Genomic DNA, 13690 nt, shown 5'->3' on the forward strand with positions numbered 1-13690 from the left:
GTAAATGTGAGGCTTCCATGAGAGCATATAGATTTGGGTGTGGTAGATACTCAAGAAGGTCTTGAAAACAGGAGGGACTTAGAGTTGTGTTTTTGAACACAATTCAATTATAAGACATTTATACACATAAAAAATTATAAACATCTGGTCATACTACAGTGAGTTTAATGCCACAAAGCAAAAACATGGACATGCACGCACACATGAACACATCATAATTCAACCTTTTGAAGCTGGGTAAATTTAACAAACTTAACAGTGATTACACATGGGAAGAAGGTGGTAGTGGTGGTAGTGGTTTTTGTGTGTGTGTTAACAGGTTAGGGTTAGGCTAGTTGCCAAATATTATTGAGAAACACATTATATTAATTTTAGTGGTTGAATTTACTCTTAATACGTGTACCTCATTTTTAAGAATATTTATACTTTGAGGATGGATTTTATTTCTAAATAATGTCAAAATCATTTGGAACCATATCCGGTGAAAAATTTTTGAATGATTTGAACAATGTAAATTTTAGTGAAGAGGTATGGATGGAGGGAGACATTGTAAACTAAATAAATTGATTTAGAAGATAATTTCACAAGGCAATATTGATCATTGATAGTCTGAGAATAAGACTTTAATCTACACCTCTCCAAACCCAGCATGAGTGTCATTGTACATGGTAGAGAATTGTTTTTTGGTAGGGTCACACTTTCCAGTCAAACTACTTGATACTCTTTTCATATTTAAAATAAGGTACTTAGCCTTAAGTCCTTGTCAACCTCTATAATTCTCCCATGCTTTTAAACAATCAGTACCTTGAAGCACTTAAACCAGGGAAAACTCCTCTTATAGGTGGTAAATCACCCAGCTTTTCCTGGTGAGATATTAAATGCTGACTGAATGAACAGGCACGGCAGCATTAAATAGACGCTAAGAAGATTTGTGTCTATTTAGTTTGCAAGTTATTACTCTCAGATACCACTGTTTATGTCTGTGTGATGTTTATTACTGTGTGTGTATGTGTGTGTGTGTGTGTGTGTGTGTGTGTGTGTGTGTGTGTGTGTTCCGATAAACTAGAGTGTGGAAATGCCAGTCCCTTTTGCAAGGCTAGCTTGTGACTTTTCACCTCAGGGCTGTTTTGCATTACTTTTGGATTCTATTCATTTTTGGAAGTGTTGTCCATTTGCTTACTTATGCTAGCCCACTCCGGATTCCAGCTGTAGGATATGCCAATTCTCTTTTTCTGTTTTGCAGTATTTCCTTTTGTTCATGCCAGGAATTCAATTTGGATGGCCCTTTCACATAACTTGCCTGGGGGTCTCATTAATAGCCTTTTGCTTCGATTCCACTTGCATTGTCTACTTGATATATGATCCTATTTGGACAATTACTGTCTTTGAAGGTCTGTGTTTTTAGGCCGATGACACTTTCCGTATTTATTGATCTCTACCGAGCTGTGGTTTTTGTGTGTCACTTACAACCTAAATGAGAGATTTAGTGCCCATGAGTTACAGATGTGCTTTTGCTTCACTTCCATCTGTTTTCCTGTCTGAGAAATTCTTAGGAAGGGAATTATTCTGTTTGTTGTAGCTTTCTTTTCTTTTTCTCCCTTAATTCATGAACTCTGATCCTACCTGGAATAGACTGCTAAACATTCCTAGATTTACCTAATTTAATATGTTCAATTTTAGGAACTAAGTTCTTTAGCATAGTGTATTATCCAAATCCTGCATTTCTAATAATCTTTATGAGTTTTAAAAGTAGTTAGAAAAACATGTTCTTCATTTCTGTTTGCTTTGCCATTCTCTAATGGCAAATCACAAACAGTTGTCTCTAAATACTGAGTGTTTAAGAAAAATTTTTTCCTTCAAAGTCTCTATAGAATTTATCCCTTAAAAACTACTATGTCCAATGCCTGCCATAATTTATTTGCTTTTTTCTTCTCCTCTCCCCTTTGTCTTAGATGTTTTTTATGTTTTTGTTTCCTCTACTGCTAAGGTATCTCAAGATTATTAGTAGGTGAAGTAAGAGAGAGACTCTGGTTTCTTGGCGGTTGAGCTGTCTGGAATTTATTTTGGATTCCTTTTCCTATTATAAAAGACACTAAAACATTTGACAATAGTGAAGAGTAAGCACTAATTAGATTTTATGCCAGAGAAGAGAAGAAAGATGCCTATAAGTTTCTCATTTTTTGCAAAAAGAAATGCCTACTATAACTTCAACATCTCAAGAAAATAATAATGAGATACTTATTTTTACACATCACATGTTCCTATATAGTATAGATTTTTTTCTACAACTTAACTGAGTTGATCACCAGGTGTGATATTTTGTGAAGTTAACTCAAGTCATTCTTCTTAATACTATTATTAAAATTTTATCATAGTATTATTATAATTTTATCATTATTTTCACTTTATATTTTATTTCTAGTAGCCAGAATTTTTGTTCATCCCAGTGAATGAGTTACATGAAATATAGAATTTAAGCATATTGTAAATGAAGACTCATGGTCTGAAAAGGAAAGTTTTGTATTTGATTTGCTGTGCATAACTTCAGTATCTTTCATTACTTTTAACATATGAAAATATTTTCATTCACACTCTTCTTTATAGTATAATAATGTATTTTAATACACATGGCATACTATCCAAGAAACTCTGGAGGCCTGTTCCAAGTGTACATTTTGTTTCTTGCACATCATGATCATAGTATCGAGCTTCTGAATTGGCTACCCCAAGTTTGAACTGAATTATCCTATCATTATTATTTACTTATGGACCAGCAAACTTAAGTTTAACCAGTATTAAATTTTCTTTCCTTTTTTTTTCCCACTTCCAAAGTCTTATTATTGTTTACCTTATAGTAATAGATGTATAACAGATAAAGTCTTATCAAAAAAAAAAAATGTGCTCACAAAGCTTACTGTTTTTATCTATCATAACTGGTTGCCTCTTTGCCTGCCTCTTCCTTCTTATGGGGTTTTCTCAATTCTGTGGACCAGTATTCACAGATAAAGGCCATTTTACTGACGACATAGATCTTCAAAGAGAGAGAGACTGACTCTATCAAAAGACAAGAAAGCACCACTTAAATACAATAATATTAGTCAGCAATTCCCACTTCAGTTGCCCAGAGCTTCACACCCCTCCTCCCCTCAACCCTCAGAGTTCTGCACATTGTACAGGAGAGGAGGAAACAATTTCAAAGAGAATTCAACCCTATTGGCAATTAACCCACATGTGCCATACCAGACTACAATGCTGAGAATAGCTTCTTACTCTTCCTCCTTCTGTGGCCACCAAGACCAGTGTTCAGGTCCACTAGAAAAGGGAAGCAGAGGGTTATATGAAATTTTCAATAAAAATTTTAGAAACATTCTAAAACCTATCCTTAGACACTCCAAAGACTGAGGTGGCACAGAGAAAAGTAAATGGCCCAAATGCTATGAGGTGTCGGGCTGTGATCATGTCTCCAGTGGTTCTTAGTACAGTCACAGTCTTGAGGATATTTGATGGCATACTCCAACACAGGGCTATTTAAACTCTGCGAGGTGCATTTTGTTTAAAATGACAAATCAGATAAAGAATGTGGTGATGTATTGGAACAAACATCATTGAATCAAAAACACAAAAATGCTAAACTTCCCTCATCTTTTAGGTTGAATTTGTGAAAACAGTCTGTGAAAAATGTATGCTTGCTCCATGAGACTGTTTCAGTGATGGAATAGCATTTTTAATGATTTAAAATACTGTAGCATTTATATCACACATAAAAAGAAGGTGAATGATGTAAATTCAAGCTACAATATCTGAGAGTAACTGTTGTTAATGAAAGGAATTGGAAAGAGGGACACACACAAAAATGCATACATTATGGTTTTTAAATTGTTTCAGAGAGAATTCCATTCTTTTGCCTGTATGGGGCTACAGAAGAGCAGCTTTAGGCAAAAGAATTGAATTTTAAGCAAAGGAAAATTTATAACCTTTAACTACAGCATCAATTTTTTTTTTAAGTTTTTAAGGTGTATGATTCTCTGGTGTCTGCTGATCTGAAAACTTTGGTATACTCCAACTTCAACCAACATTGTTAAAATCTCTAAATAAATATAAGATTTTAATAGAATACAATATGATCTCAGATGTCTTGGAGATTTTTTTTAATTTTATAAAATTTTCAGGACTTAAGAGCATATAAACTTAAAGCCAATTACTACAATTTCCAACAGCTTCTGTTTCCCAGTGTTTAGGTGAAAATAATGTTAAGTGTTGAGAAAGCCTCAAAAAGGATGGTGTATACAGATAAAGCCATGTTTACCAGATGAACCCAGAATCATGACCTAGAGGTCAAAAGACACACTCAATAAAAGTTCATGTGTGACGGCCTCTAGCTACTCTACATGTCCATGTAAGATTTATAAGAAGTTGTGTGTGCTGGTAGAAGGAAAATGTAATAACCATTAGCCTCATCATGACTATCTGTTAGTAGAGGCTACAATTAGAAGATCATAACAATTCATAATGTGCAGCTAACATCCAATCACATGACTTGGTGGTACTATATTTTCTTTTCTTTTTTTTCCACTTTAAAATTAAGAAACATTGCAAACATAAACATAAAAGCTACAGTGAAAAAGTAAGCAGGAGTTCTTTACTCACCACCCAGATAGAGCACATGGGATCAGGCTTGTTTACATTTCATTTCTTTGTTACTTTCATCTGCATCTTTGTAAAGGATGTCAAGGTTTTTGGCAACCTGGCCACAAAGAGGCTGTGTGATAAATAGAGTGGAGACACATAGAAGTGACTGGTGACTAAAGAGCTCCTGATTCTGACATCTCAATAGTAAATCTATTGTGTTGGTGAGATGGTTGTATTCTTTAGAACTTCACAAAAATAAGCAAGGAGGTGACAATTTAGTACAAAAGTGATTATCCCCTTTCAGTCCCCTTGTGGGCTTAAAGTTCTCAGGGGTAGATTGTGTGGATTTGCTAACAAATCCAGGGACCTAGAGCTGGTCAACAAAGTCAGCCCAACTGACTTCCCTAGGGGAGAAATACAACTGCTTGTGAATTGAACTTTGTCATCCCAGGTCAGGCTTCTGGATGTCTGTAAGAGTTACTATCTGGTCATTAAATGCTTATAACCCATTCCTAAAAGCCTTCATGCCAGAAACTATTCTCTTTCCCTCCTGATAGCAGGTGGCTTTCATCTTTGACCTGGATTTGTTTGTTTGTTTGTTTTTATACTTTTACTCCTTGCCGGGCTGGAAAAAGGCTGCTGGATGGTTGGGTAGGCAGGAACATTTGAAGATGATTTTGTTGAAAGATTGTAATTTTCATTCATCAGGTTAAAAAAATACAGGTGTATTATAAATTCCTTTCTTATCCAACAGACTTGGAGGTAGTAGGTTAGAATTTTCTCATGGCTACCATTAAGTATGGGAGAAAATTATAAATACAAATGGGGGAAATGGGGCTGGGGTTGTGGTTCAGTGGCAAAGCACTTGCCTAGCATGTGTGGGGCAGTGGGTTCAATCCTTAGCGCCACATATAAAAATAAATAAAATAAAGGCATGCTGTCTATCTACAATTACAAAAAAAATTTTAAAAATAAAAGAAATGGGGGAAATGTGTGAAAATGATATTTATCATCACTTTTACATACTAGAATGTTTAAAAGAACATGATGACTCATTTTTATGATGGACTAGCATTGCCTGCATCTGTTAAAGAAATGTTGTTGAACAGAATGCTAAGTACATGTTTATTTATTTAAAATAATTTAAGCACCAACTCTCTATTAGGGTGAAGTAGTAAATCAAACATAATCCTTTTCATGATCACCATATATATTTTTATTGAATCAACACTATTTTTAGTGTTCATTGTAGACTCTTCCAAAATATACAAATATAGGCAAGGAAATTTAATAATATCATACATATATATGAAAGTTAATGTAATAAAATGAAAACATTTTACAAAGACTTTGTTTTAGAACAACTTGGGAATTGTTAAAACATAAAAGACTGGAGATGTGACTTTAAGAGATATAAATCAAGGATTATGAAATGAGGGAGAAATAAGTCACTTTTTAAATTTTCATTTAAAAATCCATTACTTTCTGGTAATGTATGCACACATTTTCTCATGGGACTCCTACTGGATATGAGCACATAATCCATTAGTACATTAGGATGAAGCATCAATATTCTTGCCCATTCATTTTAATATCTAGATTTAATGATAAAATGATCAGAGGATATGAGCCTAAAAATAACCTATATGTAGATAAAATCTGTCTTCACCTCTGTAGACGCCTGAAATCATCCAGTTGTTAGATGGAATAGTATTTGAGAAATGATACCCAAATAATAGAAGCACCATACACAAAATTAAAATTCAAGAGCAATTACATACATACTTGTTACAGGTCATTATATAATATACCATTGAGTTTCCTTGAAAGAAAACTCTTAATTATTTCACTTCTTTGCTAATCATTACATCTTTTAGTAGTTCTTCATCATGTGCTTATTAACATACAGACACTTTGGCCTGATATCAAAGCCTTCCTTGATCTTACTCCAATTTACTTTTATTACATTTTCGTTCACTATTTTAATTGATCCCAATCTTCATGTGAACCAAATTTGTCTCCCAACGAGTTCTGGATATTAGACCCATTGTTCTTTCCACCTAACTTTAAGTAACTGAAGTTTCTCCTGAACCAGTCTCTACACATGTAGTCTGAGCCCCCCTATCATAAAGGCTTAGTATTAAATCTAACTCTTTTGTGAAGCCTTTCTTCATTTTCGTATTTAAAGAAATTTCAGAAAAGGCTCTCCTTGGCTCTCTATTCATTTCAAAATACTTTTGCCAATTTTAACTTGTAGTTTCAGTTATTTATTGTTTATTAAATTGGTTGGCAGGGTATTAGTGAAATATCTGGAGTAAGCATTGAGTTAAGACAATAAGGAATGCATTTTCTGTTGAGAATTAAAAACTACTGGAACACAACTAGCAGCTATCATGCATTTTATTATCACCACGAGCCAGCAACAGCATTGATACCACCAATTATCAGTGCTGAGGCAAGCATATAAACAAGTTTATTTAACTTTTTTTTTGGGGGGTAGGGGTTATGCTGGGGCTAGAACCTATGGCCTTGTGCATGTAAGGCAAGCATTCTACCAACTGGGCTATATCCCCAGCCCAAGAAGGGTTTATTTTAAAAAGAGTAACATAGACTTCTCCCAAGAGGGAGAAGGAGGCCATAGCTGTTATCCTGGTATCCCCAAAACTGAGGGTAATCTGCTTTTTTAATATGTCCTAAGTTTCCTTTATTCTCCTGCTCTCTTTGCCTTAACTCTCTCCTTTCTGCATACAGACTAGGCCCAGGATATGCTCCATGGGATGGCCAAAAGGTGTGAAGCAGATGTGCTGGAGGAGCCAAGCAGGAAGGGGGCCTAATTAAAAACTCCCTGTAGGGACAATCCCTGAGACTAGTTCCCTTAGCAACATGTTGGAGCAGGGGCAGGTTATCTTGATTAGGGTGGAGGAAGGGCTCTGAAGGTATTAGCATTTCAATCTCCAACTTCCCAGACCCAAATTGGCTTCCTTATCTGATCTGACTGGATTTACCTATCTACACTGACACTCTTTTAATTCTAGCTTCAGAATCAGTGACAAAATACTACAACTAGGAAAGTGTTTTGTTGATGCTGGTTCTAAACAATGCTGTTAATCATTATGTTTATATTATGTGGACATTCATATGTATAGTTAGTCCCCAGCACACATGAACTGAGCTGAACATGTTCCACTGTAAATTTATCATGATTTGGCATCATGCAAAATTAACACAGTAAGTGCAAACTGTGAAGTGTGATAAATGTTTGTTTGTTAAATGTACATTTTTAGCTCATATAAGACATATTTTACTGAAAACTCATGTCTTTAAATTAAAAAAAATAATTATTGTTTGGTATAAGAAGTACATGTATGACTTGAATTCTCTTGCTTAGAATTGTCATTTGAATGCTTTTCTCTAATTTGGTTTATTTTGGAGATAAAGAAGCACAGAGAAGATAGTTCCTAGATATTCAGATGTAAAACATGACAGTTAACTTTTCATTAACTTTATAGAACATCATGTAATGAAGGATAAAAAAAATTGTATAACATTTAAATACAGATAAGTTAATGGAAAAAGTAGCTCCAAGAGTACCTTTCAAAACTTGAAATTGAATACATTGTATATTTATTCCATGAATCAGTTTTGCTCTTTTATTATAAGAATAGAAGGGTTGGCTGAATCAAATAAATGAAAAATCATAATAATTAAATGTTCACAGGACATATTAATTTAAAAATCAGAAATATATCTTTTTTGCTGGATTATTAAATAGCCCAATTGTTCTTATTCTATTTAATCGATTAGAAAGTTTGTTTGGCTAAATGCCTAAGGAAACATTTTAAATAAAATATTTCAAAACAAAAGTAAGCTATGGAAAATATAGGCTAATATCTTTTAAAAGATCATTTTCCTGTATATTCATATTATGTATATATTTATATCACCTTGATGTTTAATTATAAATGCACAAAATTTGGAAAAAGACTACTTTTAAGTTTATACAGAAGCAGAGTTCTTTTTTTTATTTGTCAAATGCATTTATTTATTTATTTTTTTATTGGTTGTTCAAAACATTACATAGTTCTTGATATATCATATTTCACACTTTGATTCAAGTGGGTTATGAACTCCCTTTTTTACCCCAAATACAGATTGCAGAGTCACATCAGTTACACTTCCGCTGATTTACATATTGACATACTCATGTCTGTTGTATTCTGCTGCCTTTCCTATCCTCTACTATCCCCCCTCCCCTCCCCTCCCCTCCCCTCTTCTCTCTCTACCCCCTGTATTGTAATTCATTTCTCCCCCTTGTATTATTCTTCCCTTTCCCCTCACTTCCTCTTGTATGTAATTTTGTATAACCCTAAGGGTCTCCTTCCATTTCCAAGCAATTTCCCTTCTCTCTCCCTGTCCCTCCCACCTCTCATCCCTGATTAATATTAGTCATCTTCTCATGCTCTTCTTCCCTACTCTGTTCTTAGTTACTCTCCTTATATCAAAGAAGACATTTGGCATTTGTTTTTTAGGGATTGGCTAGCTTCACTTAGCATAATCTGCTCTAATGCCATCCATTTCCCTCCAAATTCTATAATTTTGTCATTTTTTAATGCAGAGTAATACTCCATTGTGTATAAATGCCACATTTTTTTTTATCCATTTGTCTATTGAAGGGCATCTAGGTTGCTTCCACAGTCTTGCTATTGTGAATTGTACTGCTATGAACATCGATGTAGCAGTGTCCCTGTAGCATGCTGTTTTTAGGTCTTTAGGGAATAGACCCAGAAGGGGAATAGCTGGTTCAAATGGTGGTTCCATTCCCAGCTTTCCAAGAAATCTCCATACTGCTTTCCAAATTGGTTGCACCAATTTGCAGTCCCACCAACAATGTACAAGTGTACCCTTTTCCCCACATCCTCGCCAGCACTTGTTGTTGTTTGACTTCATAATGGCTGCCAATCTTACTGGAGTGAGATGATATCTTAGGGTGGTTTTGATTTGCATTTCTCTGACTGCTAGCGATGGTGAGCATTTTTTCATGTACTTGTTGATTGATTGTATGTCCTCCTCTGAGAAGTGTCTGTTTAGGTCCTTGGCCCATTTGTTGATTGGGTTATTTGTTATCTTATTGTCTAGTTTTTTGAGTTCTTTATATACTCTGGATATTAGGGCTCTATCTGAAGTGTGAGGAGTAAAGATTTGTTCCCATGATGTAGGCTCCCTATTTACCTCTCTTATTGTTTCTTTTGCTGAGAAAAAACTTTTTAGTTTGAGCAAGTCCCATTTGTTGATTCTAGATATTAATTCTTGTGCTATGGATGTCCTATTGAGGAATTTGGAGCCCGACCCCACAGTATGTAGGTCGTAGCCAACTTTTTCTTCTATCAGATGCCTTGTCTCTGGTTTGATATCAAGCTCCTTGATCCATTTTGAGTTAACTTTTGTGCATGGCGAGAGAAAGGGATTCAGTTTCATTTTGTTGCATATGGATTTCCAGTTTTCCCAGCACCATTTGTTGAAGATGCTATCCTTCCTCCATTGCATGCTTTTAGCCCCTTTATCAAATATAAGAAAGTTGTAGTTTTGTGGGTTGGTTTCTGTGTCCTCTATTCTGTACCATTTGTCCACCCGCCTGTTTTGGTACCAATAACATGCTGTTTTTGTTACTATTGCTCTGTAGTATAGTTTGAAGTCTGGTATCGCTATACCACCTGATTCACACTTCCTGCTTAGCATTGTTTTTGCTATTCTGGGTCTTTTATTTTTCCATATGAATTTCATGATTGCTTTCTCTATTTCTACAAGAAATGCCGTTGGGATTTTGATTGGCATTGCATTAAACCTATAGAGAACTTTTGGTAATATCTCCATTTTGATGATGTTAGTTCTGCCTATCCATGAACAGGGTATATTTTTCCATCTTCTAAGATCTACTTCAATTTCTCTCTTTAGGGTTCTGTAGTTTTCATTGTATAAGTCTTTTACCTCTTTTGTTAGGTTGATTCCCAAGTATTTTATTATTTTTGACGATATTGTGAATGGAGTGGTTGTCCTCATTTCCATTTCAGAGGGTTTGTCGCTGATATACAGAAATGCCTTTGATTTATGCGTGTTGATTTTATATCCTGCCACTTTGCTGAATTCATTTATTAGCTCTAATAGTTTCTTTGTAGACCCTTTTGGGTCTGCTAGGTATAGAATCATGTCATCTGCAAATAGTGATAATTTAAGTTCTTCTTTTCCTATTTTTATGCCTTTAATTTCTTTCGTCTGTCTAATTGCTCTGGCCAGTGTTTTGAGAACTATGTTGAACAGAAGTGGTGAGAGAGGGCATCCCTGTCTTGTTCCAGATTTTAGAGGGAATGCCTTCAATTTTTCTCCATTCAGAATGATGCTAGCCTGGGGCTTAGCGTAGATTGCTTTTACAATGTTGAGGTATGTTCCTGTTATCCCTATTTTTTCGAGAGTTTTGAACAAAAAGGGATGCTGTACTTTGTCGAATGCTTTTTCCGCATCTATCGAGATGATCATATGGTTCTTATTTTTAAGTCTATTGATGTGGTGGATAACATTTATTGATTTCCATATATTGAACCAGCCTTGCATCCCAGGGATGAATCCTACTTGATCATGGTGTACAATTTTTTTGATATGATTTTGTATCCGATTCGCCAGAATTTTATTGAGGATTTTTGCGTCTAGGTTCATTAGAGGTATAGGTCTGTAGTTCTCTTTCTTTGAAGTGTCTTTGTCTGGTTTAGGAATCAGGGTGATGTTGGCCTCGTAGAATGAATTTGGAAGTTCTCCCTCTTTTTCTATTTCCTGAAATAGCTTGAAAAGTATTGGTATTAGTTCCTCTTTAAAGGTTTTGTAAAACTCTGCTGTATACCCATCCGGTCCTGGGCTTTTCTTAGTTGGTAATCTTTGGTGGTTTCTTCTATTTCCTCAATTGATATTGGTCTGTTTAGGTTGTCTATATCCTCCTGTCTCAATCTGGGCAGATCATATGACTTAAGAAATTTATCGATGCCTTCACTATCTTCTATTTTATTGGAGTATAAGGATTCAAAATAATTTCTGATTATCTTCTGTATTTCTGAAGTGTCTGTTGTGATATTGCCCTTTTCATCCCGTATGCTAGTAATTTGAGTTCTCTCTCTTCTTCTCTTCGTTAGCATGGCTAAGGGTCTGTTGATCTTATTTATTTTTTCAAAGAACCAACTTTTAGTTTTATCAATTTTTTCAATTGTTTCTTTTGTTTCGATTTCATTAATTTCAGCTCTGATTTTAATTATTTCTTGCCTTCTACCTCTTTTGCTGCTATTTTGCTCTTCTTTTTCTAGGATTTTGAGATGAAGTATGAGATCATTTTTTTGTTGTTTTTTTTCTTTTTTTAAGGAATGAACTCCATGCAATGAATTTTCCTCTTAGAACTGCTTTCAGTGTGTCCCATAGATTCCTATATGTTGTGTCTGTGTTTTCATTTATCTCTAAGAATTTTTTAATTTCCTCCTTGATGTCTTCTATAACCCATTGATCATTCAGTAACCTATTGTTCATTTGATCTCATTAATCATATTTTATTGATGAGAAAACAAGTGATTGGATAAATTAATCTTTTGTAGGTCATGGCAGAAAAAAATTGGAAGACACAGGATTTGCTCCCAAGCCTACCTTGATTGCTAGAGTCTTAATAGGCATCTTCTCATTCAGTAGTTATATTGCTTTCATGGCATTTCTTTAACCATTAGAAAATCACCATTGGTTGAAGGAAAGAACTGACTTTTCCTTTATTTGGATGTTGAAAGACTCAATATCCAGGCTCTATTTTTTTAAAACAATAGAATTAATAATGTACCACTTGTATTAATAATAATAACTACCAGTTATAGTTGGTGACAGAATCATGTTGGTGAAATTTTATCTTTATTTTTGTTTTCCACATTTCAGAATGATGTAGGAGGACAACGCAGCTTGATAAACAAATGGACAACTTTTCTTAAAGCCAGATTGATTTGTTCCATTCCTGGAAGTGATGGGGCCGATACATATTTTGATGAGCTCCGTAAGTCATATGATCTTTCTTTCCTGGAAAAGTCTTTCTACCTATTTAAGCAATTCATCATTTGTTATATTTTACTCCAAATACCTGATTATATGTAACTCAGCACAGCTTACAGGAATGGTTCTTACTAAATTTGCAAACTCAAAGCACATGGGGTGCTCTAGGCCTGGAGTTACATGAAGTAACTCCTCTCTTTGTAAGAGTCCTAGAAACTAGTGAAGGAAACTAAATTACAGCAAGTGAAAGGAAGATATAAGTCCCCAGAGTACAAAATTCATCCATCCCTTCTGCAGCTTTTCCCTTCCTTGGAAGCCACTTTCTACACAGAGGAAGAGTTCAGGTTCCTCATTCTGTGGACGCCCTCTGCTGGACAGACTAGGAGACTTTTCTATTCCCCATTTCTCCCAATTCTACAAGCTAATTCTAGAAAGAACATTTTAGTTTTATGTAACTCACGGCTTCATTAGTTTTCATCTTCTCAAACTTGTTTAGATTTGCCATGCAGTGTAAAAATAGTTATCTATACAATCTATTACTTTATCATTATTATGTGTTTGATACTATTAAAGTGTATATTCAATAGCATGGGCCATCTCTCATGTAGTATATAAGTACACTCACCTCTTAAATACTCTTTTACAAAATATTACTTGCAAATAATCTACCACCAATATTGTGCTATTTACTCAAACAATATTTTAATATTATTATTGAAGAAGTAGTTGAATTACTAAGTTGACACAGAGTGTATAACACATTTTTACACTAGAGGGTAAAAAAAAATCCTTTTTCTGGTTTTTATTTTATATGAAATCACATGCTGATAATTGGAAACAGTCATAGATTATCAATTGGATCACCTCATTTATGTGATTGAAGTAAACAACTGAGAAGTTAAATGTTCAACTCAATGTCACATAGCTAGTGAGAAAACTTTTACCCTTAATTTCTCTTTTTAATATAAGCTTTGCATTTCCCCTTAATTTCCTGAGAGAC

General features: G+C 34.6%; 1 protein-coding gene across 1 annotated transcript in view; it reads left to right on the plus strand.

The window, feature by feature from the left end:
• SEMA3D (semaphorin 3D) overlaps positions 1-13690 on the plus strand; it is a 196515-nt gene that overhangs the window by 142045 nt on the left and 40780 nt on the right. Inside the window, exon 10 of the mRNA XM_081286835.1 lies at positions 12580-12694. Coding sequence (XP_081142961.1) covers positions 12580-12694 — 115 coding nt within the window. The remainder of the gene's footprint in view (positions 1-12579; positions 12695-13690) is intronic.

This window comes from Spermophilus citellus (assembly GCF_964194105.1).
Source record: "Spermophilus citellus genome assembly, chromosome: 3".
Lineage (NCBI taxonomy): Eukaryota > Metazoa > Chordata > Mammalia > Rodentia > Sciuridae > Spermophilus > Spermophilus citellus.